We start from the raw sequence: 26981 nt of genomic DNA, 5'->3' as shown, positions 1-26981 counted from the left end.
TCCCCTTCCCCTCGCGCCAACAAAAAGGAAATAGATTGGTTCGAATTAAAATTCTCCTTTCCCCACTTTTTGGTACTTCTGCTACAGGAGCTATTGGAGGGAGTTTTAACAAAGATGCATCATCCCTGAAGAATGGACAGTTCCCTGAAATACAGATCAAAATGATGCAGGGAGTTCTCAGATTACAAACTGCCAGAGAGACCATGTCAGAATTGGAGAAGCCCCAAACTCAGCCAACACCACAGGGGGCAGAACTGCCAGAGCAACAGAAACATTTAAATTAGTTTACAGCTGTTCCATCACTTTATAGACTGACTAGGACCCACTCTGTCCATGTTTCAGAATGCCCATAGCCCATGCCTAAGCTACTCCATGGGAACAGAACACAGGAAACAGGACATGCATTAGGTCAGAATACATGGTAAACGCCTTTCCAACACGTCCAAGTCAGAAGTGCTGTACATACATTTGTATAATAGGGTATTTGGCACAGCTGTCCAGTGAGGGAATCTGGCTAGTACCTTCGGCTCCATCCAGTGCATAGAAACTGCATGTCAAGGCATGACTAGTAGTATTCGCCATCCAAATCAGCTGACCCTTTGCTGAGCCTGAGGGCCAGCAACACGCTTATAGGCAGTAAAGGGCTCTACGCCTCCAGCTCCTCGTCCTTGATTGCCTCATTAGAGCTCTCCTCTGAGAAGCGAAGCCCATTGGATGAAGCCCAAATGCATGAAGGATGAATCTAGCCTTGGGCCTCCATTCTGTCCAGCCCTGGACCGGCATCCTCCCAGTGAGAGACATTTGAAACTGTCTTTCATCTCCTTCCAATCAAAATTCAGACCACAGGACAGCCTTGTTTCCTTTGTCCACACTGACCACATGGGCACCGGCTGGTGACCATGCCACTGCATTGATAGAGGAGCTGAAAGGAAGCCAGGTGTCAATTTAGAAGAGATTCTAATTTCACAGCAGCATTTAGGACAGGAGAAATTAAACTCCATAATTTCCAAAGCTTATTCATTCTCAGATCTTATTTATGATACCTGCATTTGTAACAGCCTCCCAGGGATATTCGGAGTATATTATATTTAATGCCCTGATTGTGAACAAGCAATCCGACAACAAAGCACAAATTTCATAGCCATAATTCCCACTTTACCGGTTATTGCTATGAATCCAGAGAAGCTGCATATAAATAACCCATGCACACTGGTATGGGAATGGAACTCCGCATTTGCAATCCCACCTCTCCTCACCACAGGTCCTATGTGAGCCACAGCTCAGACCCTGCACCAGTTTAGTCCGCGAGCTTCCTATCTCACCTGTGATGCTTTGCAAGAGTTCTCTCCACTTTCCCAGTGAGCACATTCCAGATGTACAGGACCCCATCAGCTGAACCACCTGCCACATAGCTACCGTCAGGGCTATTGAAACACATATTAGATGCAGAATAGAAAAAATAATTTATTTTGAAGTTAGCAGCTTTTGTACCCACGCTAATCTTTAATGTTTCCAAAACAAGCAAACTGACATTAGTGGTCTGCACTAGCAAATATTAAAGTTTCACCAGCTCTTATTAACACTGATTAGCAAGATCAAGAAGTTTCCATATCACGTGATGATGTAACAGTCAGGTGGCTGGCATTTAAAAGATAGACGTTGGTTCTTGTTAAATCTACTTAGGCCAAAAGGGTGACCTTGGCAAGTCACTTCACTTCTGTGCCTCAGATGGGGATAACGATGCTTACCTCCTTTGTAAAGCACTTTGAGATCAATGAATAAAATGTGCTATATAAGCTAGGTATATTATTCTATTCGATTCCTAACATTAGGCACCTAAAAAAGTCCATCATAATAGCAGCCAAAGGCCCTGAAGAGAAATAGGGCTCCTGTGTGGTAGGCACCTTAAACACATAAAACAGTTCCTGCCCCAAAAAGCTTGTAATCTACAAGGGAAAAAAAAGGAGGCGATGGGGAAGGTTGAAGCCTAAACCTAAGCAAAATGGCTAGGATAAGCCATGTCTATACACACTAAATTTAGCCCTAGCTTTTTAAGTATTTAACCCTTAAAACCCTTACCTGTTCCATTTTTTAGATCTTAACCTTTCTATTTTAGTTTTATATTTAATCCCTGTCAGTCATATTTAAAAATCCTAAACGTGGTTTTTTAAAATCAGCAGAACTGGTAGCACCTTCTATACTTAAGGTTCCCCAACAATTCCTGTTAAAAGTCCCGGTTTTCATTTACTTATAACTTTACCAAGCATTAACCATTTGGGCTGAAGTTTTCCTTGTCAGGTGTCTGTCCCAGACTGACTATTTTTACCTGAATTTTGGCAAAAATGGTTCAATCGTTTGAGAAGGATATTAGAAAAATGTTTCCATATTAAAACAATTCTTACATTTCATTGAGAAGCTCTATCACCAGCACGCTTTGGAATAAGGACATATAGTCTAGGGGAAGGGTTGTCACCCTGGTTTCAGCTATGTGCCTTTTCTTGTTCCCATGAAAAGCTACCCAGATTTGGACAAATTAAAGCCTCTGAAAAACTGCAGTTGACAGATGCTCAGTAGATACTTGTTAGAACTTGCCAGCTAAATTCTCTGAAGATTCCATCTATAGTGGAACGTTCCAGCCCAGGGTCACAGGGGCTGAGCAGGAATTCCCTGCAATTGCTATTCCCAGCTGCTATGACATTGGGCACCAGAACTGACAGCCAGGTGACTATCCCTCTTTTGCTCTCAATGCCCTTGCTGGTGGTGTCCAGGCAGTGTGGAGGTGGAAGTAGCCTGACTCAAAAGCAGAAGGGAGAACGAAGAACTGGCTGAGCCAGGAGACTGGCACATGGGGCCTAGAAGGGGATGGGGAGGAAGAGGAGGAGATAGATTGGATGACAAGCCCAAGGAGGAAGGAGGCTGTAATAAGATATCATAACAAATATGCACTAGGGGCCAAATAAAGGCTCCATGGACAATCTTAATTCTGACATTTTCTTGCTTTTCAAGACTTGACTTTCCAACATTAACTTTGTTTTAATATAGGGTGTGTGCAAACTATATGGAACACTGCCTGTTCCCTTTTTCCTGATTTTTACAAATGGGGAGCTCTTTTGGTGTCTAATTGTAGATACCCAAGTCTGAAAACAGTTTTGCTGACTGCCCAGTGCTAAGTGTCCCCTTTTGTCTTATGACTAGTGTTAATGGCTACCCTACTGCTTGTAAAATGTGGAGCTTAGAGTTGTAGCACAAGTGATCAAGAAGCAATCAATGCATGCTACCGACTGGTAATTAGTTTGACAGCATATGGTGGTTTGGACCTTTTCCCTCAAATGTCACTGCAGAATTTGCAGTAAACCAAATAGCTGGCCCCCCGCTCCCCCATCCCAAACTCCAGTCTCCTCAGTTTGGCCTCTTACCTGAACACGACTCTGGTCCAGTCAGATCCGCATTTGAATCCCTGGGCACTGAAACAAGTTGGAATCAGGTAGTTGTTAGGTTCCTCTAATATGAATCTCGGGAAAGCCAGTTCCTCCTCAAGGACTAAATGAAGATTATTGCATTGACTGGGATAAATTCTACATTCTGTTTAACATTCTCTCTTTCCAACCTAATTTGTAGGATTTTTCTCCCCAGTGAGGGGGACAAGCTGTCTCCTTCAAAGAAGTGGAGGCAAAACCTTGACAAAATAGATCTTTGTTGTCAAACCATGGATAATGTGCAAACTACATCATCAGAGACATGGCTCCAAAGGCTTTCACTTCCCCACTGAGGGACTAATAGGAAGGTTTCATTCACAAAAGACAAGGGTAACACCAAAGTTACAATTATGCCACAGAATCCAGTCACCTGCCATATACCTTACTGGGATCACACTCACCTGAAAGTCTGTTTGACAGCATTGACTCGCAAATCAATTATCTTCAGCAGATCATCTCGGGAACAGGTCAAGAGCTCTGTTCTCTCTGGGTTCAGGTCTAAAGCAGTGATCCTCCCAAACAGTTCCAGCTCCTGCACTATGCTCTCAGTCCTGAAGACAGAAAACAGCATGGGTAACTGAGTATCAAGGATCCTTACTCCTGAAGGAATACTGTGCCACTATGTGCAACCAGAATTCCCGTCCCCCGCAGATTTCTTTGCTTCCCCGCAGAAAAATGACTCTGACGGGGAAGCAAAAGGAAACCGCAAGGGGGTCAAGTGCTCCTCCCCAGCAGCACAGGCGCATCATTTCGGGTGCCCAGAGCAGGGTGATCTCTCACATCCGTGCAGCCTGTGCTCTCCACTGCCATGCTGGAGCCTTCACATTTATTTATTGACAAATAAAATATGCAGATTTTTTTATTTTTTAAGCACAGAATTCCCTTAGGAGTAGATCCTGTCACATGAGCATCAAAATCTGTATCCCTAGACTTGCCCCAGTGCATGGGGATAGGAGACTAGGTATCCACTATTTGTTCATTATCCACTTCCACATTTTTCTTATTTCCTAACTAAAGTGTCACATTGTGGATATTTTGTCCCTAACCAAGGACTGTTCAGAACTTCCTTCAGAACCAGCTAGGGATACTTAAAACTAGCCAGAAAGAGAGAGAGAGAACAATGCAAGATATTTCTTTACTCAGGGGCTAATCTGCTGTCAATATATAACACAACATGCTACTAATAGCTCAGAGACCAAAACAGCAGTTCTATCATGTGCAAAAAGGTTATTATCCTTGGTGACTTCCTCATATTCCTGTAATAAATACTCCAAGCAATGGAGAACTCAAAGAATGGGAGGGTCACAATTCACAGATTCATCTTATGTTCTTTAGCATTAAATAGTTGCTAGAGAATCTAACCCGTGTCAGAGGATAGTTTTACCTGATGTCCCAGAAGCGAATCTTCTTGTCAAAATGTCCACTCATCACACACTGCTCTGTGCACACTATATCATTGCAGCTTGATCCTGCAAATACTGTTTTTATACCTTGAAAAGAAAAGAAAAAAGGGGGAGGCGGGATAAGTCACTAACAACACAGTCCCCTTCCCATTGTGCTGTACAAGTTGATAGCAGTATTTAAAAGTCACTGAACAGCAAACATCAAAATTCTGTAGCTGCATTGAAACTACTGCCCTGGGAGGAGTTTGGAGTCACGGGGGGTGGGGACAGGTGAGCCTTGTCTTAGAAGAAACTGATTACTGAGGATCCAAAATCCCCAACTGCACATTATTCCTCTGAACCACTTGACCACCATGCCCAACATCCCTACAACTGTACAAAGACAGTTGTTTTACCACCACTTCATCATTAGTCAAACAAGTCACAGATGAACATGACATGCTTTTCTTTACACATAAACAAGGGTGTAGGACACTGGGGGAGAAAGGCTGTCCCTGTGCTAAATTGTACTACAGAAACCAGGAACATATTTTAAGACAAATGTTTCTGCTATGAAAAACTGAATCCTGCGATTTGCTTCACTTGGAGGCAGGAAACTGTGGGTAGGGTTTTCAAGAGGGGGCTTAAGACCAGCCCAGGGTTGTAAGGTCTGACCTGCCTCCAAGTTTCTATAGAAGAATAAGAAACCCACTCTACAGTTTGATAGACAAGAGGGTCTACAGAGTGCAGTTGCCCACTCAATCAGCAATGCTTTTCACTGTAGCATATGGTCTTCTCTTAGGTTTCCCATCCAGGTAACAGCCAGGCCAGACTCTGCTTAGCTTGCAATACCGAAGATCAGATCATCATCAAAAAGCAGTATGGCTGCAATTTTCTGCTTTTTGGACAACCACGAAAGAGAATAAGAGGTGTGCAAAAGACAAAAGGGCGTTGGTGCTGGGGTGGAAATGGTTTCCTTACAAACTTTGCTGCGCAGGTCCCAGAGCTTGAGGGTCCGGTCATGACTCCCTGACACGATGCGTGCATTATCCAGCAAGAACTTGGCTGACAGAACCTTCCCACTGTGGCCTGTCAGTGTGTGCTGAGGAGAGAAGATTTACATGGTGTAAATGACAGTTTCAGCTACAATTGCTTCCTGTCCTCATGGCTCTGATCTTGCCATTCAGCACCTTAATGGGGGACAAAGTCTTTGATTCAAAGCCTCCCACCTTAGTCTAATGTGTGACTAGAGGCATGGATCACAAAAAAGAGCCCACCTTTCCATTCTGGTTAAACAGAATGTAGCTTTGATTCCCAGTCTGCATCTCCGTGACTCAGCAAGTGCCGAGAGTACTGCAGAGGCAGCATACTCAGCCTCTGGGTAGGAGATACTCTCTCCCTCATTTGCAACTCCTTTGGCTAGTTAAGGAGTAGTTCTTTTGAAATCTATGACTCTTTTCTACCACCCCTAGTAACCTCAGCTGGAAAGATGGTAACTACAAAAGTCTTAAAGGAGAGACCAGGGTATAGACTAAAGCATAGTAAGAGTTGGAATTATGGTGTCAAGTACAGCAAAAAGGGATCCAATGTTAACTCTGAAGTCTCAGCTTGAAAGCCTGAGATCTCCAGAGATTCCAGAGTTGCTCCCATCAGCAGATTCCCATGACTGTTTCTGTCTGATGCCAACTACAATCAGGGCCCGTTGGAACATGAAATACAATTATCACAAATTATTAGATACTTATTTGCCAATCACAGAACTAATGTAGCATGAGGGAATAGGCTGCCGGGAACAGGGAAAGTGATCAGAGAGCAATCCTTGCCAAAAATCAAACCTTCTACTGTTAGTCACTGAACTTCTAACTTGCACACTGCTACATGGACTATAGAACCACTAGAAGACTTAAAAATGGAAATGAAACAGGAGCAGAGTCTGAGGAACTGAAAAATTATTGCACAGCACTAAAACCCAAAAGTCATGGAATGTCTCAATGGTTGCAACGTGACAGTTAATCTCTGGATACCACAATTTAATGGATAGAGAGGATCTTTATAACCTTGGAGAATATTCCATTACCACCCTTCCTGCACTGCCATTAACAAGTGAATAGTTGTTTATAAATAGGTAGCTTGATGCAGAATTTAATATTAAATCAACTCAACTTCCCTCAATGCACATACAAGGGATGATAAATCCATGCACCAAACCCATTCAGACAAGGAATTCAATGTACTGTATTAGCTCAGTGAGCAGTGATGGTACTGACCCAAAGCCAGAAGTCATTAGGCACACTGGAAAATTGCAGAAAGATCTTCTGAAGACTGAGGGGAATTTTGCATGGGGACTTTTCACACAAAAGTTAATGATGATTAAGGTTAAGATTATGTCACTGGTATTTTTAGTAAAAGTCAGGGACAAGTCATGGGTAATAAACAAAAATTCACAGAAGCCAACAACCTGTACCTGACTTTTACTACAAATACTCGGGGGGGGGGGAAGGGGGAGGAACACAACAAACAGAGTGCTGTCAGGGCTTGCAGCTGCTCCAACCCCTGCCGCTCCAGCCCCACAGGGGCTGACCCAAGCCCAGCCACTGTGCCGGTCACTGGCCAGCAGCCCTGGGACTGACAGCTGCTCCAGGCCTGGCACAGAAGTAGTCATGGAGTTCCCAGAAAGTCACGAAATCCATGACCTTCATGACAGAATCATCTCCTTAATGATGATCTATTAAACTGTTATACACCTTTGTTTTTAACTGATGGTAGGATTTTGGGGCCAATCTAAACCTGCAGAAGATTTTGACACATTCTGGAAGGTTTCCCATACAAGATCTAACATTCTGGAGATAAATATCTTCATATTAAAAGCAATCAAGTGAATTATATTGTAGGTGTACTTTAGACCACTACATGAAATGCTGAAGATCTACAGAGCTAAAAAAATCACTCATGCAACAGATCAAATAATGCAACATGGGGCAAAGAGAGAGATTCAAGTTCACTTCTAATGCCTGAAGGGTGTGGGAGGCTAACCAGTGCAGAAATGACTGTAGAGCTTCTGTGGCAGAAAGGGAACAGGCCTGACCATTCCAAAATGCTTCATGCCAGATTGTGCACGCAACAGCTTGTAAGAGCAACTAAACATATCTTGGGTTAGAGTCAGCATGCCAAATAATGCTTGGTGAAATATTCCTAAAATAAAAATTCAAGAACAAGGATCATGTCCAGGAGCAGGAATAAGTGAAGCCTCTGCTAAGAGAAGAGACCTCTTTTCAGCCTACGTAGATCACAGGCATGTCCTTCCTTGGATAAGGGCCAAAGAGTTCACTCTGAAGAGGTGGAGGAAGAACATGAGCAAGATATTAGTATTTTGTTAAGTATCCTGATTAGAGATTAGTGCTTCAGGGCTTGTCTACTCCAACAATTGAGCCAGGGACCCAGGCTGGCCCCTACTCAGTTAAAATGCATCTATTCTAGGAAACAGAACTGTGTTTTAACTAAAACCCTGAACCCTGCTACAGCCTTTGGGTCCTTAAGACTGCTGTTTCTTAACATTTAAATGGTTCAAAGTTAATACTGCCTATGTGCAGAGGAAGGAAGGAAAGTTCATATATTTGGTCGCTATTTATCTGGAGAGGTTTCTGTGAGGCTATGTGCAGAGGCCAGGGTTGCACATCAGGTTATGTTGTAAAGGCTCTTTTCAATTAAAAAGGGATAAAAATTCAATTAATGTTTTGCAAGAGAGCAAAAAAAAACTTTAGCAAGATCCTAAAACAGTGGAATCCACAATTTTCCAGTGTCCTTCATAAGAACATAAATGGGAATACTGGGCAGAAACAGCCTATACATTGCTTCCCTTCTGCAGGAGACTCACCCGTAATCGATAGTCATCTACAGTCCAGATTCTGCTGGCGAAGTCATTTGAAGCAGCTAAGAGATAAGAGCCCTGTGGAAACAGAAGGGATTTAAGGCAATTTCCCACAGTGACTGGGAGAAGTAAACTACTACACCCAGCAAGTATTTCCAGAAAGTCTCAATACTATGGGATAATCATTAGAACTAACAATCCACAGGGTTCACTTTACTGCCATACTGCTATGAAAACAACTGGGGGAGGAAGGCAGCAATTAAGTTTGGATGAGGAAGAAGATTTTCAAGACATTTTTAACAAAGATGTAATTTTTTCATGAGCCATGTCCACAGATTCCCAAAACAATTGGCTATGAAAGGAATAGTGGCCACAGTGCTGGAAGGGAGGGACATTCTTTCCAGCCCATTTCTACTCATAACCTCCTTGCTGCTGCAAGGGTGGTGGGATTTTCTACTAGTCTGCCTTTATCCAGCCTCTATTTTTTGGCTCTCCTTCCCCACAAATAGCTCCAGCATCTGCCTCTGCTGTTAGGTCTAGCTGACCCAAACTGCAGAGTTAGACTGGCCTGATTCTTGTCAATTTCACTCCCATCTACAGGGTTCTCAACAGAGGTAGTAAAAACTAAGTAAGGTCTGGTCAGGAGATGGACAAATGGATACACAGTATCCTGAGGGTGGTGGCTCCTTCCTGTCACTCTAGACAGAGCTCCTATTTCAAGACACTGTATGGCAAAGTTATTTCTCAAGAAAAATCCCACAAGGACAAGGCTTGTGCCTGTCAGTTTCAGGTGACTCACTGATTCAGAAAAAATATCATGGAACCCAGAATGCATCCATTTTAACTGACAAGATCTGCTGTGTGATCAAGCCACTTACATCAGAACAAGTTTCTCCAGGCAGGTTAGCAACACCAGCCAATCCTCTAGTGCAGTGGTCCCCAAACTTTCTCAATCATAACCCCCCCTTGCCCAGTCCACACCGCCACCCCCCGGGAGTCAGGGCGAGGGTTTAGTGGGGCATGACGGGGAGGGGGAGCCACACTCCAGGGATGGGGGTGTGTGAGTGGGGCAAGGGAGGGGGAGCTGCACTCAGGGCAGGAGGAGAAAGCTGCTGGTACCTCGCTCACAGTAGCCACCCAAGTGCTCCTCCAGACTCCCGCAGCAGCAACTGCTGCTGCTGCTGCTCTTCCCACCCTCCAGGGGTGGAGACCGGTTACTGTGGGTAACCAGACTTTTAGCGTCTGGGACTGGGGCCGCAGCAGAACTGGGGGCAGAGCGAGGCTGCATGGCATGCACTCCCTCCGTGGCCTGCTGCGCCCCCCTTGACATTCCTCTGCACCCTCCGGGGGGGGGGGGGGAGGGAGTGCCCCACAGTTTGAGGGCTCTAGTGAACTGGTGAAGACCAACGTAAGATGTTTTTGGAGGTGTATCAGTAATGTGAAAGCATAGAAATGCTAAGCTGTAAAGATGGTTTCAGGCTTGGCGTCAGTTCATACATGGTGAAAGAGGTCTCAGCAAGAAAGTTTGAGATCATGTACCCAGATATGCACCTCCAAAACCCCTTACTCCTTTGACTGGTTCTGTTGGATGCAGATCAGAATTGTGCCTGTGATGCTCTAGGGAACATGAACTGAACACATCACCATTTGTCAGCAAACACTCCCCCAGTCACAGCAGTGCTGGGGTATGATGGGTGAGAAATTGCTGGGAGTTGAAAGGGTAATGGAAGTGCAATCCTTCAGGCAGTCAGACCTTTTACTATTCATCACAGACCTCAGTGAGACATCTAATCCTCACCACCAAGTTATAAAAATTTCTCAGTGCATACAACAGGAACAGATGTATACAACTCTAGTAGTTTCAAGGAGCTTATAAGGCAGCAGTGGAAATTCATAGTTTGGGTAAGACCTAGCTCATTTTAAAATTCCCAATAGCCCAGATCACTTTTCAGAAGATACACAAAATCCAGTTAAGTGCAGATCAGAGCTTATGGGCATGTGGGGGAGAGAGAAATGACACACAGGAAAGTTAATCCAAATTACCTACAGGTGTGAATTTGAAGTGGATAAATTAAACTGCATTAAACCCATGTGGATATTCCTAGGCCTGGTCTACACTGGGAACTTACATTGGCATAGCTATGATTCTAAGGAGTGTGAAAAATCAACACCTCGAGACAAAGCTATGATGATCCAACGGTGTAGACAGAACAATTCTTCCATTGACTTAGCTACTGCCTCCCGAGGAGGTGGATTAACTACAGCAATGGGAGAACCCCTCCCGTTGCTGTTGTGTCTGTCTATGCTGAAGCGCTGGAGCAGTGCTGCTATAGTGTTTTAAGTGTAGACATACCCCTATTCATAATATAGTGGCCTTAATTTGGTTACGCTTAATTCACTGAAGTGTCCCTTTGAAACTAGAGTTCAGCCTACTGTATAAAAAAGTTTTGTACAGTATTTTAAAATGTTTGTCAGGTATTCCTACAAGTATTTTAACTTGTTTCTTTGGGGATGTATTTCAAAGCATATGGGTGAAATTGGTAGCTAAGCACAAGCTACTGCAATTAATTTCTCCCCAAACACAGACTATGGGTATTACACAAATACTCACAGCACTGTCAAATTCGATACTTGTAATCCCTGCGTTACTGCCAGAGAGAGAACTTTTCAGCTCGCACCTGTCTGTATGCAGAAAGAAACAATTAAGCAATGGATTGGAGCGGATACAAATTGGGGGAAAGATTTGAACTTCTGTGTTAGTTCCATTTGGCCAACACACTGGGACAATTACCACAGCAAAACAAAAACGAATTTCATAGTGGCACTGGCTTTTGATCAGTTTGCTTGAGCCTGGCTTTACTCCCCAGTTCTGAGTAGTATTTCAGCTGATCTAACATAACTGCTTCACACTTATATAGTGTTTGTCTGGAACTGCAGAACTGCATGCTCAACTTAAAAACACCAGCAACTGAGTTAAAACTTTAGGAGAAAATCCATTTTGCACGAGCCAGCTGTATGGGATTCTAAATTTGGTACAAGACACAAAGTATTCTTTTTGGCCTATGTCACTTCACACAGTAACTCAGAGCAGAAGCTTACCTCCAAAGACTTCCCAGAGTTTAACTCTCCGATCCATGCCTCCTGTTGCTAGTAACCGGGAAGCAGGACTGAATTGCACTGCGTTCACTTCTCCATCATGTGCATCCTTGGGGGAGGGAGAGCAAAAAAACAATCACAGCCACCCCAAACGACATCAGCACCAAACAGTCTGTAGCCCCATACAGAGCTTGCTGAAGAGTAGATCTAGCCCAAATGTGATCATCTTTCATATGTAGAAGGCCCATACTAAATAAAATTAGCAAAGCCTATATTAAACAAATCAGAATACCACAAAAACTCAGGTGGATTACCAAGGTACTAAAATGAGTATAGGAAATCTCTGGGATTTCTTTAGCCGTGCAGCAGCCATCTCTATTACATGAGCATTCAAAGCAAGTGACTGGTTCACAAGAGTTTGCTCCAATATTTTCCAGCTATAAAATGAATAATTTAGAGTTGCCTTGCACAGACTCAGACTCAAAAATGGCCTCACCATTCCATAACATACACAAGAGGTCTCAGCTTGAAAACTTGAGATCACACACACCACAAATCAAGACACCCCACACCCTAAACTCCTTAATTGGTTCTGTTGGATGACATTCAGGGCCATGCTTCCTTACACTGTGGATAACAGGCACTGAACTTATCCTAAATTGTCAGCAGCCTCTCCCCCAATCACAGCACTGCTATAGCACGATGGGACAAAGAGAGACTGTTGGGAGCTGAAAGGGTAATGGGAGTGTGATTCTTTTGTGCACTCAGACCTTTTACTAGTCATCATTGACCTCAGCAAGACATACATTAACTTAACTATGACCACAAAAGAAGGAACATTAAAAGTGTGAAGGATGCATGCACCTGAGTGAATTTTTGTTTTAGGTGGATATCTAGGCTGAGAGTAAAGTCAATACGGACTAAATGGACCTAGCTGCCTTTCCAATTCATGAGTCATCTTCTAGATTTAAAACATTACCTGGAGCAGTTTAAACAAGCAGAGCCATATTATCCCAGACAGCATTTGCTACTCAAAGATCAAATTCTCCTCTTCTTAGGCAAGAAGAGTCTGAAGAAACTTCTAGTTCCTGGATATACTTACAAAGACATACACTGCAGTAGTGGGCACTCTCACTTCTTTACTGGAACCTGGATGCACATCTACATTTTCCTGGGGAGCGGGAAATGAGGACAGAGAGCGCCTCCTGCGATGGGACACAAAGAAAAATACGTTAAATAGAAGAGTGGACGCAGTTCCTCTCAAAATGGCAGGCACAGACCTGGATGAGCCCGACTATAACTGTGGGGTGGATGAGAGATGGGGCCAAAATCCTTACTTCATTCTTTCCCCCCTCCTTTCCGGACTGCATTTTATCAGATTACATCAGTTCATGCCTGCACCTTCTCTTACCTAGCTTAACCTTAGTTTGCTCCCACACTATCAAATTCACTGCCAGCCTAATGTTTGAGCAGTCATCTTTTCTTGTACTAAGGAGTCAAACAATGTAAACATCACAATGAGTTTAGAGGGACAGACTGCAACCCCACCATTGTGTCTAGTTTATACTGCACTACTGTGCTCTGAGAAGATCCCAGCCAGTGGAGTACCCCATTTGAAAGCCCGAACTCCAACACTGTCTTACAGAAAGACCTTCCACCTAATGCAGGACTCCACTTAGAGGGTCTGACTACAGCACAGTCACTGGGGAAGAGACCCCAACTAATGAGGTGCTGACTACAGCACTGTCATTAAAAAGAACCAAATCCACATACTGCTCCACTCAGAAAGACTGCCTGAATCGCTAACTGGAAAGTTTCTAGCCAGTGTTATGAACATCTGAAGCCTAATCAGGGTAGTGAAGCTGGGTTCCACGTTACTTCAGTGTCATATATTCACATGCTGGACTAAGAGTGGATAATGTTTTCACCTGGCAGCATCAGAAGAGTGATGTCCCAAAAGGGAAGACTCAGACAGACTGGAGGGAAAGGTCAGAGGTCAGCATACGGCAAGATGGAAGAAACAGGAAGTTGAGGAGAACAAAAAGAAAAAAAGCAGAAACTAGAAGAAAGGCTGACATTATGACATCTGTATTCCTTACATCACTGAAATTCTGGTGTACGTTGAAACCAATATATAAAAACAAGAAAAGGTGAAGGTGTTCTAACCTACCCAAAAATATTAGTGATAGAGTCCAGAAGGCCTCCAGCTGGCTGGGACAGTCGCTTACTAAAGAGGAGGGGAGGACAGGTTTAAGCCTTATGAACAGATTGTTCAAATGAAGATCAATAAATACAGTTCACAACACCAGGTATCTGGGAAAAGATGCTTTCCATTTCAGCCCAAGCTCAGGAGGGAAGACCCCACGGGAGCAGGAGCAGCAGCACATGCAGGTCACCATTAATAACAGCTTGGAATATATAACGGGGTGAGGTTAAGGACTTTATAAAACTTTGAGAAAGGACTGTCTTCATTGGGTTTATGCAATTTGAAACGCTGTTTAGACTTGTCAAACACTCATTGACCCCTATTCTCGCAGTTGGAGACTGTTCATATAACTCCACCCACCCTTGCTGCTGTGTTGTAGTAAGAAATGTGTGTGTTAAGTCTACGGGGGAAGGGAGTTAAGTAGCTTTTCAACAGTTTTCATTAACTGCTACCCATTCGTAGGTTATATTGACATTTCAAAAGGCACCTTAAAAAGGTACAGGAATATCAGTCTACATACCTGGATGTCCGGCTGACAGCTCGCACTGGGGAAGTCTCTTCAGCTGGGTCAGAAGTTTCATCCACAAGCACTTCAATATCATCATCCCTGGAGAAGTATGGGAACATGCCTCCTTTTGAATCAGCCAAATAAGGCCCATTGTAATCAACTCCCTTTGCCAAACCCCAAAGGCAGCGACTCTATTCAGCAATAAAGTGAACGAATATTCCCACCATACACACCCTCTCCGGTTTCCATATTGGTTTAAAGTTAATCTGCATATTACCTATCTGGTAACTTACAGAGGTATGAGCACTTCATACTTAAGGCAGTAAGTGAGCAAGCAAAGCAGAATCTAGGCATAAATCCATTCCAGCACAGAAGTAATTGATACTATTTTTCCAATCTGTACAATCTCTGCTCTCACATGAAACCCTATTATACTGTTGCATGTAGTCCCAACTTTTTCCAAACATAAGTGTCTCCAGTGGTCCCCACTCCCGGATCAAGATAACTATTCCAACTGCCAAAGGCACTGCATCACAGAAATTGTATTCTGTTGAGATACGAGTGCAGATTCACTGAATGAACCTGTCTTAGGACTTTCAAACTTGAGTTAATATTCTTAGTCACAGCAGAGTTCCTCATTCTATAAACATACAAATAAGGAAATTTACTGCATATTTCTGATTTTAAACTGACTTTTCAAGTTTTAACACTCCTCTATCACAATTACTGAAGATAAAAATGCAATTTACCCTAATTCTCTATAAAAATTAGGGCTTTCGATTAATCACAGTTAACTCACGCAATTAACTCAAAAAAATTAATCGCAATTAAAAAAATTAATCGTGATTAATCACACTGTTAATAGAATACCAACTGACATTTAATATTGATGTTTTTCTACATTTTCAAATATATTGATTTCTATTACAGCACAGAATACAAAGTGTACAGTGCTCACTTTATATTATTTTTATTACAAATATTTGCACTGTAAAAATGAAACAAAAGAAATAGTATTTTTCAATTCACCTCATACAAATACTGTACTGCAATCTCTTTATCGTGAAAGTATAATTTACAAATGTAGGGATTTTTTTGGTTACATAACTGCACTCAAAAACAAAACAATGTAAAACTTTAGAGCAGAGGTAGGCAACCTATGGCACGCGTGCCGAAGGCGGCATGCAAGCTGATTTTCAATGGCACTCACACTGCCCGGGTCTTAGCCACCGGTCTGGGGGGCTCTGCATTTTAATTTAATTTTAAATGAAGCTTCTTAAACATTTTAAAAAACTTATTTACTTTACATACAATAGTTTAGTTATATATTATAGACTTATAGAAAAAGACCTTTTAAAAACGTTAAAATGTATTACTGGCACGCGAAACCTTAAATTAGAGTGATTAAATGAAGACTCAGCACACCACTTCTGAAAGGTTGCCGACCCCTGCTTTAGAGCCTACAAGTCCACTCAGTCCTACTACTTGTTCAGCCAATCGCCAAGACAAATAAGTTTGTTTACATTGACGGGAGATACTGCTGCCTGCTTCTTATTTACAATGTCACCTGAAATTGAGAACAGGCATTCACATGGCACTTTTGTAGCCGGCGTTGCAAGGTATTTACGTGCCAGATATGCTACACATTCTTATGACCCTTCATGCTTCGGCCACCATTCCAGAGGACATGCTTCCATGATAATGATGCTCATTAAAAAAAAAAAAAAAATTTTTTTTTTTTTTGTTAATTTGTGACTGAACTCCTTGGGGGAGAATTGTATGTCTCCTGTTCTGTTTTACCCACATTCTGCCATATATTTAATGTTATAGCAGTCTTGGATGTTGACCCAGCACATGTTTGTTTTAAGAACACTTTCACTGCAGATTTGACAAAACGCAAAGAAGGTACCAATGTGAGATTTCTAAAAATAGCTACAGCACTCGACCCAAGGTTTAAGAATCTGAAGTGCTATCCAAAATCTGAGAGGGATGAGGCATGGCATATGTTTTGAGAAGTTTTAAAAGAGCAACACTCAGATGCGGAAACTACAGAACCTGAAACACCAAAAAAGAAAATCAACCTTCTGCCGGTGGTATCTGACTCAGATGATGAAAATGAACATGCATCGGTCCGCTCTGCTTTGGATCATTATCGAGCAGAACCCATCATTGGCATGGACGTATGCCCTCCGGAATGGTGGTTGAAGCATGAAGGGACATATGAATCTTTAGCGCATCTGGCACGTAAATGTCTTGGGACGCTGGCTACAACAGTGCCATCCGAACACCTGTTCTCACTTTCTGGTGACACTGTAAACAAGAAGCAGGCTGCATTATCTCCTGCAAATTGTAATCAAACTTGTTTGTCTGAGTGATTGGCTGAAGTAGGCCTGAGTGGACGTGTAGGCTCTACAGTTTTACATTGTTTTATTTTTGAATGCAGTTAATTTTTGTACATAATTCTACATTTGTAAGTTCAGCTTTCATGATAAAGAGATTGCATTGCAATACTTGTATTAGGTGAATTGAAAAATACTATTTCTTTTGTATTTTTACAGTGCAAATATTTGTAATAAAAAATATAAAGTAAGCACTGTACACTTTGTATTCTGTATTGTAATTGAAATCAATATATTTGAAAATGTAGAAAACATCCAAAATATTTAAATAAATGGTATTCTATTATTGTTTAATCGCTTGACAGCCCTAATAAGAATACATTCATGCATGGTGATGAGAAGAGACACCTTTCACACCGGACAGGAGAAACAGAACAGATTTATTTCCCAGACCTCAGGTTTTAGCACACCTCTACTGCCTGAAATCAGGGTTACTTACTGTTCAACTGGCAGCGGTTCCTTGGCAGCTTCTGCTAGCTCTTTCTGCAACTTGGCTTGTCGCCTCCTGGAGGGGAAAAAACAAAGTTCTTTACATAAGCACAACCTTATAATGATATGTCAACAAAGAAATCTAGTGAGATTATATGATGCTAACACATAGGCATCACATGCCAAGGAGGCAAGTATGTAAGCTGCATTTGGAAAGAGCACACTTTGAAGACTGCTTGCATGGCTGTTAACCAAAAGTTACGAGGAACTGATTCAAATTAATGCATTGCTTGATCAAAAAGCAACTAAGTTAACGGGATACAGAAAATGAAGAAATTGTTTAGGTTAGCCGAAGGGGGTAAAACTAGGAGTAACCATATCTGATACAACCATGGTAAAATCAGAAGACAGATTCCAGCTGTTTGATCTGTTAGACTAGAATAGTTTCCTGAGGAAATAGTGGAAAAGTCATTACTTTAGTTATTTACAATTAGACAAAGCCCCGGAGAATATACTTTACTTTGCTAGCCCCACAGGATGAACATGAAGTTCCAGAATCTTTTCTGCCTTGGATGTCTAGGTTTTCAGAGTAGACCGAAGACTCTAGAAGACAATGGTCCCTCGAGGGCTGGCGTACTCAAACCACACTTATTTTACCAAATATATGGTCAACATCTCACCTCGAGTCCTTCTCATTCTCTGCATTGAGCCGATTAGCTTCCTGAGCCTTCTCTGCCATCCAACGTGTGACCAGCTCTTGGTTGTCTTCAGTAGTTTTCCTCAGTTTCTCTTCTAGGGCAGTGAAGGTGATCTGGAGAGCATCATACTCATCCTTCAGTGTTTGATTGGCTCGCTCAAGTTCTTGCAGCTTGCTGCGCAGTTCCTGGCACTCTGTTTCCAGCTCAGAGATCTTTTGCATGTATTCTGCAATCCTGGAAGAGCAACAGCATAAGTAACACAATGAAAAACACTCTTTGGGGCAGAGACCATCTTTTTGATCTGTGTTTGTACTGTGCCTAGCACAACAGGGTCCTAGTCCATGACTGGGCTCCTAGGCACTACTGTAATACAAAAACACCTGACCAAAAATCTGGGTCTCATGCCCTATATCACAAAGAAGAAATTGCTCCTACTCACTTTGCTTCATTCATCTGCATCTCCCGGTCTTTTTGCTGCATTTGGTTATTCAAATCAATCACTGACTGGGCCAACTAGGGAGAGAAAAAATAATTACAAAAAAAATGCAGGGATGCCACCTGTACACCAGCCATTCATTGGCTCCTAGTCAGAAAGTGTCAGTCCAACTTTATAAGTAATGTATGCATCTTTCAGAACTTCCTCTTCTTCAAAGATAGCAAACAGTTCTGGACACAGTACTAGCAGACAGTATCAGACTGGGAAGTCTACTACTTAGGAGTAGTTGTCATCACTGTTACTATCGCTTAGTATCTCAGCCCTGTCAGACAGAAAGGCTTCTTTGGACACAGCCATATCAAACGTTGAGGGTGAATATGAGGAAGAAATCTTCACTTTTTTCAAATATCACAAAAAGCACTGAAATAAAGTAGCAACCAGAAGATTCATTTATGCAGGAAAAGCAAATCCTTTGAACTATAACAATGAATAGTACACGTCAATCACATGAACAGGTTGAACATTCTGCTGAGAAGTGTCAAGGGGTAACAGACCTATCAGAAGTTTAAATTTGACAATAGCAAAGATAATGAAACAGGATCAGAATCCAATAGCTTTAGAATTACCACACAGACACCATGCTCACAAAGGGCCACAAGTAGGCCACACAATACATGAAAGAAGACTTTCTAACCTCGCCACGCTTCTTATGCAGCTCTGTCAGCTCCTCTTGATGTTTAATCCTCAGCTGGGCCATTTCCTGCAATTGAGCTTCATTCCTTGTGCCATCATGCCCTGGACTGGAATTTTAGAGGAGAGATTTCACAAGCTAGAAGTTGATTGCTTCTGAGCCTCTGCCTAGTTAGCCTCATAACAGCATTTCCTGCAATTTCAAATTCGTGTAACTACATTCAGACATTAAGGTAGATTTAAAACCCTCCAGGCAACCTCCCTGTATTGAAATTTATTATGAAAGGAAGTCTCATGCATATTTGTAAATTCTTCATAGTCTGTCTATACATCCCATTATTCACCCATTAAAATAGCCAGACCTAGTCAGGCATGACATTTAAAACATCATTTAAATGCATCCTTCAATAACCGTCTTGAAACTCCCTGTCAAGAAGTATACAAAAAATACTTGAGGTCTTTGCATCCTAGAAGTAGGGACACACACTGCTTTCCTCAAGTGAGCAAACATGTGACTTAACTCCCTTCAACTACAGGTCTTAAGGACAGAAGTTGTTCTTTTGGACAAGAGGAGTACTCTCCAGTACTATTCCATAATCCTCAGCTCAGACTTTTAGTTCGTTTCTTAAAGTTTTTTGTTTCTTTGTCTCTCATGGGGCTGGGGGTGGAGGGGTTCGTTCCTGACCTAGAACTCACCTTTCCTGTCATGTTGTTGTACCCATCCCTGTCACGTAATTCTACTTTTTCCTCTCTCAACTGTATGCCTTCAGATACCATAACCTCCTGACACCATTTCCCTGACTACCCCTTCATCAATGCCTTCATCTTTTCTTGCACCCCCCTAAACAGGACATGCAGAGTTGCTGCTGCTTGCCTTCTGACATAGTCTTTATATTCCGAGAATTCCACTGACTCCCATATGCATTTGAGGTTATACAACAAAACCTTCCTCTTTGGACCTATTCCTCACAGACTTTGTCTTCCTCTCCCCACTTCCTTAGTTCATTTAACCCTGGTCTCCTCCACCTACTCTCACCTCTTTGTGAAAATGTTTTTTCTTCTAAAGCTTCTTATATCTAGAATATCTTACCTCCATCTTTTTGCCTCTTCCTAAATCTTAGATGAAAATAATTTAGCTCTTTCCTGTACATGGTAGGTTTTCAATTTCTCTCCTGTTCCGATTGTTACTTTATAAACATTTAATTTTTCTTCAGAGGATTTGGGGAGTGCATAAGACGCTACACAAGTTGAGTCCTAACCTAGGGTGAACACAAGTCTTACAGCATGCCGTAAACCCAATGCTGTCAGTTACTAATTGCATTATTTTTAATTTACAAGTTGTCACTCTACTTATGGGCCCTACCCCACCATTAACAGGCTAGTCTATAAAAATAGACTGAAAAGTAGTTCCATAACACCCTCTCCTCCCAGCACAGTTCCTTGATTTTCCAGGGACTGAGTTCATTCTCTTATCACCTACAAAATAGAACTTAGAGCCAGTTATTATATTAAGAGTTCCTGGTTTTAGGTTAAAACAGAAGCAAGATGAGGTTTTTTATACAATACCCCAAGGACTGCAAAAACTGCAAGTTTGGGTGCATTTAAAGTGGTTTGTGGAGGGAGCTGATGGAGTCTAGAGTTCTCCAGAAGGCAGTATGTTCCAGGGGATAGGGCAATGGACTGAGAATCAAGGGACCTGAGCGCTATTCCCTGATCTGCTACTGATCTGTTGTAACATCATGGGCAAGTCATTTGCCCTCTCTGTGCCTCTGTTTCTTCTCCCACACTTTATCTTCTCTATGGAAGTTGTAAGCTCCTTGGGAACTGGTACTGTCCTATTCTGTTTGTACAGCACAGCGGGGTCCTGATCAGTTTGGAGCCAGTAGAAACTAATATAAACAATACACTACCCATCACTATAACCAAAATCTCCTACGTTTTTTGGAAGCTCACACACAGGAACATGGAGGTCAATTTTTAAAAGATATAATTCAAGCAAATCAACAACTTTTTTAGAAGTTAAAAAAAAAAAAAAAAACAGTTTTTCTAAAACAATGAAAATCAGAAAAAAATAGACATACTAGTAACCCTAAGCAGTAGAAGAAGGAAACGTGCAGTATCTGTTTGTGTAATCATCCTATGTTTGGCACTTGGGGGGAAGAAAGAGAGGAGGAGGAGAGATGGGACGACCTAGCTAATCTGCTCTGAAGACCATAAAATCAGAAAGGAGTCAGAGTGACAGATTAGTGTTCTGAAGGGAAATGAATGCGAGAGGGACTCTAGTATGTGGTCATCTCGAACTTCCCTCTCTCACTTTAGTTTACACGATAACAAATATTTCTATTTTGCCTGAAACCGTACCACTTTGGGTTGTTCTTACATCAGATCTCACAAGCTAAGTAGGCGCAAACCAGGTCACTAACAGAACAGGAGGTCTAGGTTTTTAGGAAGTGGTGCTGATAACTTATTCTTCCTACCCATGTAGCACTGACCCAGTGGCCCAATATGGTAATAGGAAGCAATGTATTTCCAGACATCTGCATGTCCAAAGGTAGTGTAAAAAGTCCTGAGGGAACATCTGTTATCCTGTGACTTACCAGGTGGAACCAGCCATTCCCCACCCAAGTCTTTAGGGCAGGTAAAGACAGTCTCTCAGAGACCCATGGCTGTGGGATTCACTCCCTATCAACATATACAAGAGTATACTGAGGGCACTTCCAGAGTAAGGCTTAGGATTTTACTTTTAAGGCTTTGTTTATATGTACTGTAGTCCTTCCCCCACCCCCACTATTATTCAGTTGGGCATAGCCTCCCACAAATGAAAGTTGGCTATCGATGGCACAACTACGAATCTATTTCAGATGGCAGGGCAGCCTGTTACAATCCCCACAAACATAGCTTTTGCCACAGCAGATACTTGTACAACCTTAAATATTATGGTCACCAAAGAACCTTTGAGATTTTTCATAAGGCTATCAGCCCGTGTGCTGGTCAATTTCTAACAAGTAATTACATTCTAGTTACTTAATGTTTTGCCTGTGGTATGCCGGTCAAATTCTATTTCAACTAATTACATTCTACTTGCCTAATGTTTCACTTGCAGTTTATGTAGGACATAGTATTATTCATTTCCTATCCTCAACAGCATACAGTGGTTTTACACAACATGTTTTCCACTCTAGAGGTAGCTGCACTTCATTGGCTGGTGAAGCAATTTGTATACATCAACTTTATAACTGTCATGAATATTGAAGTCTACTAATGTGCCCTTATTGCAATAATATCAGTCCTGATCTGTTACTGTTCACATGCTGTCAACGCATGGAACTATATGTCGCATTATGCTAGGGAATTGGATCAGTACAGACTGAAATGCAAATAGAACCATCAGCACCATCACCACCTGCAGTATCTGTTTTTTTCCTACAGCAATAACGCTTTCTGAAGCTAATGGCCACCTGGCTTTTTTTGGCACTTGGAGGGGGAGGGAGGAGGAGAGGGGAAGGGAGGGATGAGGGGAGAAGAAAACAGAATGCACTCTACCACTTCATTTTTCTCCCTATGGAAGTCTTCATGACTCATGAGACCATGAAGCCACGAAGTTTGAAAACCTCTACCTTAAGTACAGACCTGGTCTTTCCCTACAGCGCTTATGAAATTGGACAAAGTCACTGACTGAAGTAGTATTGTAAGCCAACAGTGAGAAGTAGTATGAAAGTTATGGGGCAAATAGGTCCAATAGCATAATAGTCCAATTTAGGCCGTATCAAATACAGAGGCTGCTACAAATGACCAAATAAACCATTATCTGTCTGAAAATCTATTTGTAAGATAGCTTTCCACAAGAATGGACTTAAACTGGGTAACAATTGCAAGACCTTGTAATGAAGTGGTCTACAACCTAATCTAGGTTTATCAGGAGCTATTGGAATATTTGGTTCCAAGTTATAGTAGTAACCTACAGAGACTGGATGTATATGCATGAAGTTTTAGTGTATGAGAGACAGCTGATTGAAATGTTCATCTTGATTGAAAAAGAATTTCAAGTACCTGATCTCATGTCTGTTTTGCAAGTCATACTTTTCTGCTTGCAGCTTATCAGCCAGCACGGCATGGAGATCAGTCTTCTCTAGCAGCTTGTTATCTAACAGGACAAGAAAGTACAATTAAAAAACAAGTGAGGAGCAAAACCAGCTTTCCCCATTTATAAGATTTCAGGATCTTGTAGTTAATCCTACACCAACTCATCATATGACACTATGTCACACTGTGATACAACACCCTGTTTTGACTTTGGTAGACAATGGTTTTATTCCTACTCAGGCTTAGATAACCTCTCAGAAACAGACAGTAGGGACCAATTCTGCAAAGTTTTATTCAGAAGTAGTCCTTACTCAAATGTACTACTATTGATATATGTGGGACTTCTCATGGGAATATGGGTTTGAAGAATCCATCCTTGAACTCATCCTAGGCAAAGGCAACCAAAACGCAGCCTGTAGAACACAACCAACCCTCTAATATTTGTAATACAGCCCTAGAAGACTATTTTACACTACAGGGGGGAAAAAAGTAACGAGTTAGGGTTAGCATGGTAGCACAACACTTAGGGACCAGCCATTTGCTTCTATTTGCTCATGTTGCAACTATAGGTAAAAGATGGCCAAAAAACAAGCTCAAAGTGAAAAGCCAACTATATTGGATAAGACCAACACTAGAGACTTAACACCCCCAACTAAAAGTCAGTATAGGCAACACCAGTGCTAGCTTCACTCCGACAAATACCTGAACAATGTCTTAGAGGAAGTACTTTAAAAGATGAAAAGATACTTCTCAGACCATCCACAGTGCAGACGGACTGAACTGAAACCAGCTTGTCTCTCATATTAAATGCAAAATACCACACTTAAGCATGAACAACAAACCAGTGCTTTCGTCTTTCAATATACGCAGTGCAACAGTAACGATCATGGTTAAGGTTGCCCAACGTTTTCAAACATATCGCCATTTTCGGGTGCTAATAACATTAACAACTTCGGGAACTGTGGGATGCAGCGGGCACCAACAATGCTATGGTTAGAAGTATGCTACTGAGGTTGTAGAGCAAAACTGTGGTTCGTTACACACACTTACACTGGAGGATGATCTCTTCAAAGGCCTGTCTCTGCAGCCGGTCCCGGCGCCTCAGCTCCTCTGCAATGTGACGTTTCCACGTGGGGAAACTCGCAGCTCTGAGCCCAGAAGTCATCTCACCAGCACTGGCCTCAGCGTCCCGGTTTTCTACTGAGCTGAGCAGAACCAGGCTAAGCAAGTTACTCCTGCCACAAACACCCTCGCACGCAGAGTCTTGCGACTTCCCAGTGCTCAGGACCTCGTGGTTTCTGGAGGGGCCAGAAGAAGGGCGCACAGGCAGAGAGAGACGCAGACGGGACCAGGGGCACTGTAGTGGGGAGGGAACAGGGAATACACTCGGGCAGGGGCACAGACACACTCGGGCAGGGAAGGGAAATGCAGACTGCAGGGGTTGAGTAAGGGCAGGACACACTGACTGGGGGAGGGAGGGGGCAGCTGGCAGCAGGGCGGGGCGCACAGTCTGAGCGGGGCAGCAGAGGGCAGAGCCGGGGGGGGGGGGAGGGAAGTGGTCAGCTACCAGCAGGGCGGGGAGATGGGGCACCTGGGGACAGGCTGGGGGGAGCGGGGCGCACAGCCTAGGCGGGGCAGAGGGCACCTGGCAGCAGGGCGAGCGGAGAGGACAGTGACAGACTCGGGAGGGGCCTAGGGACGGGCCGGGAGCGGCAGGGCCCGGCTCCCCGGATAGTTCCGACAGGCGGGGGCCTCTCACCACCACTCCCTAGCCTGGCCACAGCCACAGTCCCGCTCGGCCGCTCCCCACCGGCGCCATTCTCCCGAGCCGCACATCACCGGGGGGCCTGAGCGCTCCGCGTCGCACAATAAAGCCGTTGTCAGCTGACTCCGCCGCTGCCGGACCCGGACAGCAGCCGCCTCCAGTCAGGGCCCTGGCGGACACCGCAGGCTCTGCCAGCACGGGCGGCGCCTTCACTGGGCTCGCTGCGGGCGAGTCGCAATCGCTATCCGGCGAACAAGCTGGTCACCTCGGCACAAAATAGCAAGTGCGGGGGCCTCCCCAAGCCGCCATTTTAGAGGCGGTACCGATAGACGGTCTCTCACCGGCCCGCCATCTTGAAGGTGGCACAAAGAGAGGAAGGTCGCTGCCATCTTGGGGGTGGCGCGGAAAGCAGCAGAGAAACGGGGATGGCGTTTGACCTGCATAGAGAGTTCGCCCGTTACGAGCCGCCCCGCCTGCTTCCTGCGGGGCTGGGCACAGGCCCAACCGACCCCTTCAGCCCGGTGCAGCGCCTGCGGGGCAGACCAGGCCCTCCGGGCGCACCCTGGGCCCGGCCTCGCCGCCTCCTGCTGTCGGGGTGTGGCAGTGGAGAGAAGACGGGCCGGGTCCGTGGTGCACCCTCTGCCCGTGTAGGCTCTCGGCTGGAGAGGCCGGGGAGTGATGGGTGGTGGTGGTGGTGGAGGGGGGAATTGGTGTTCTATAAATAAAAGCACACAACTTATATTTTAATATCCGTAGTCTTGCCTTTCTAATGTGATGGATGTGCCTCCCTGCCGATGCCGCGGCAGCCCCCGAGCTGGGGCTGGGGAGAAAGGGGGGGGGTCTCTCCTTTGCCCTGGTAGTCGCTGAGGCTGGGAAGGAGTGGGGGTCTCTCCTTCGCCCTGGTAGTCACAGAGCTGAGGCTGGGAAGGAGGGGGGTCTCTCCTTTGCCCTGGTAGTCACAGAGCTGAGGCTAGGAAGGAGGGCCATCTCTCCCTGGCAGTTGCAGTCCTGGAGCTGGGAAAAGTTGCCTCTTTCTCTGGCCACTGCAGCCCTCCATGTTCCAAATTCCCCCCACCCCCTCTTTTCACACCACTGCCCCCTCCCAGCTACCCCCATTCCGGCCAGGGCCACCACCTCACCTTACATGTGCGTCTTCTCTAGGGTCCAGGCACCGAATTAGTGGACTCACATCACACCTGCGTGGCTCCACTAATTAGGTGGGTGGCCCTTTATTCTCCTGTGTGCGGCCGCCCAGGCGTGCACCTTAGAAGGAAATATCTGTGGACCACCTAAATGGAGCTGGTCCACGCACCACAGTTTGAGAACCTCTGGTGTAGACATAGCCTTAGTGATCCTCATAGTGCAGGCATAGTTATATCGTTCGACTAACTCATTTCGCTGGGGGAACCAGTATCAGCTCTCCAACCAAAAGCACTTTTTTGCTGCTATAAGCTGCATCTCCACTGGGAGGGTTTGCAGCTATAGGTATACTGGCAAAGCCTTTCTAGTATGGACCTGGCTAGGTGAGAGTGGATAGCTGATGTTGGAGGAGAAAGAAGCTACTTCTGTCATGCAATAAAGAGCTCTGATGGAAAAGAAGCTAGAATGAAGTACAGAGGAGATGGCATGGGTCATCTATGCTGGAGTGGCTTCTGTTGGGCACAGATATTAACATAATCCAGTTCCTGTCCAACATTAAACAAGGTCGGGTTTGGTATACAGAGACCTCAGCCTGTTTTGTACCATGTCAAATACACCATCAAAAATCTTTTAAAATGTTTATTAAAGATACAGAAAAGAAAGAAAAACAGTTAAAGCATTTGAAATGTGAAGCATTAAGTAACGTTTCCATTTTAACATTTCTTGCTCCATTTCCCTTCAGCTGGAGAGAGTTTTTAAAAGGAAAACACCCTTGTTTGACAGTCTCTTAGATTATTTCAAACAT

At 43.7% G+C, this 26981-nt stretch overlaps 1 protein-coding gene and 2 non-coding genes across 6 annotated transcripts; all 3 read right to left on the bottom strand.

Moving 5' to 3' along the window:
• Positions 1–25094, bottom strand: ATG16L1 (autophagy related 16 like 1). Of its 4 annotated transcripts, XM_024216819.3 has the most exons (20): positions 25031–25094; positions 24322–24471; positions 23239–23332; positions 19193–19298; positions 18502–18575; positions 18045–18296; positions 17375–17440; positions 14549–14635; positions 13993–14049; positions 13751–13798; positions 12925–13027; positions 11826–11931; positions 11338–11408; positions 8733–8804; positions 5840–5960; positions 4861–4966; positions 3878–4027; positions 3417–3464; positions 1323–1424; positions 1–922 (listed from the first exon to the last, which is right to left on the bottom strand). In XM_024216819.3, exons 2-20 carry the CDS (start codon positions 24434–24436, stop codon positions 829–831), a joined length of 1872 nt encoding a protein of 623 aa, XP_024072587.1. In that variant the 5' UTR covers positions 24437–24471; positions 25031–25094; the 3' UTR covers positions 1–828. The 4 variants fall into 4 exon arrangements, with proteins under 4 accessions (XP_024072587.1, XP_029766954.1, XP_024072588.1 ...); XM_029911094.1 differs by lacking the exon at positions 25031–25094 and having other exon boundaries at positions 24322–25024; XM_024216820.3 differs by lacking the exons at positions 13751–13798; positions 25031–25094 and having other exon boundaries at positions 24322–24534.
• On the bottom strand, positions 10235–10501 carry LOC112118509. Its single transcript, XR_002909056.1, has one exon.
• Positions 12340–12614, bottom strand: LOC112118510. Its single transcript, XR_002909057.1, has one exon.
• Positions 25095–26981: the final 1887 nt, after the last annotated feature.

The sequence above is a fragment of the Terrapene carolina genome, unplaced genomic scaffold (genome assembly GCF_002925995.2).
Source record: "Terrapene carolina triunguis isolate 2854851 unplaced genomic scaffold, T_m_triunguis-2.0 Scaffold88, whole genome shotgun sequence".
Taxonomy (NCBI): Eukaryota; Metazoa; Chordata; order Testudines; family Emydidae; genus Terrapene; species Terrapene triunguis.
The sequence above is the reverse complement of the archived record's forward strand: the minus strand, read 5'-3'. Positions and strand labels throughout refer to the sequence as shown.

Coding starts and splice junctions, on each gene's coding strand:
- ATG16L1 (XM_024216819.3), bottom strand. CDS start 24,436: ATGACTTCTGGGCTCAGAGCTGCGAGTTTCCCCACGTGGAAACGTCAC. Junction 18,576..19,192: donor TGCATAAGAAGCGTGGCGAG/GTTAGAAAGTCT, acceptor TTCTCTCCCTAG/TTGGCCCAGTCAGTGATTGA. Junction 923..1,322: donor ACTCTTGCAAAGCATCACAG/GTGAGATAGGAA, acceptor GCTTCCTTTCAG/CTCCTCTATCAATGCAGTGG.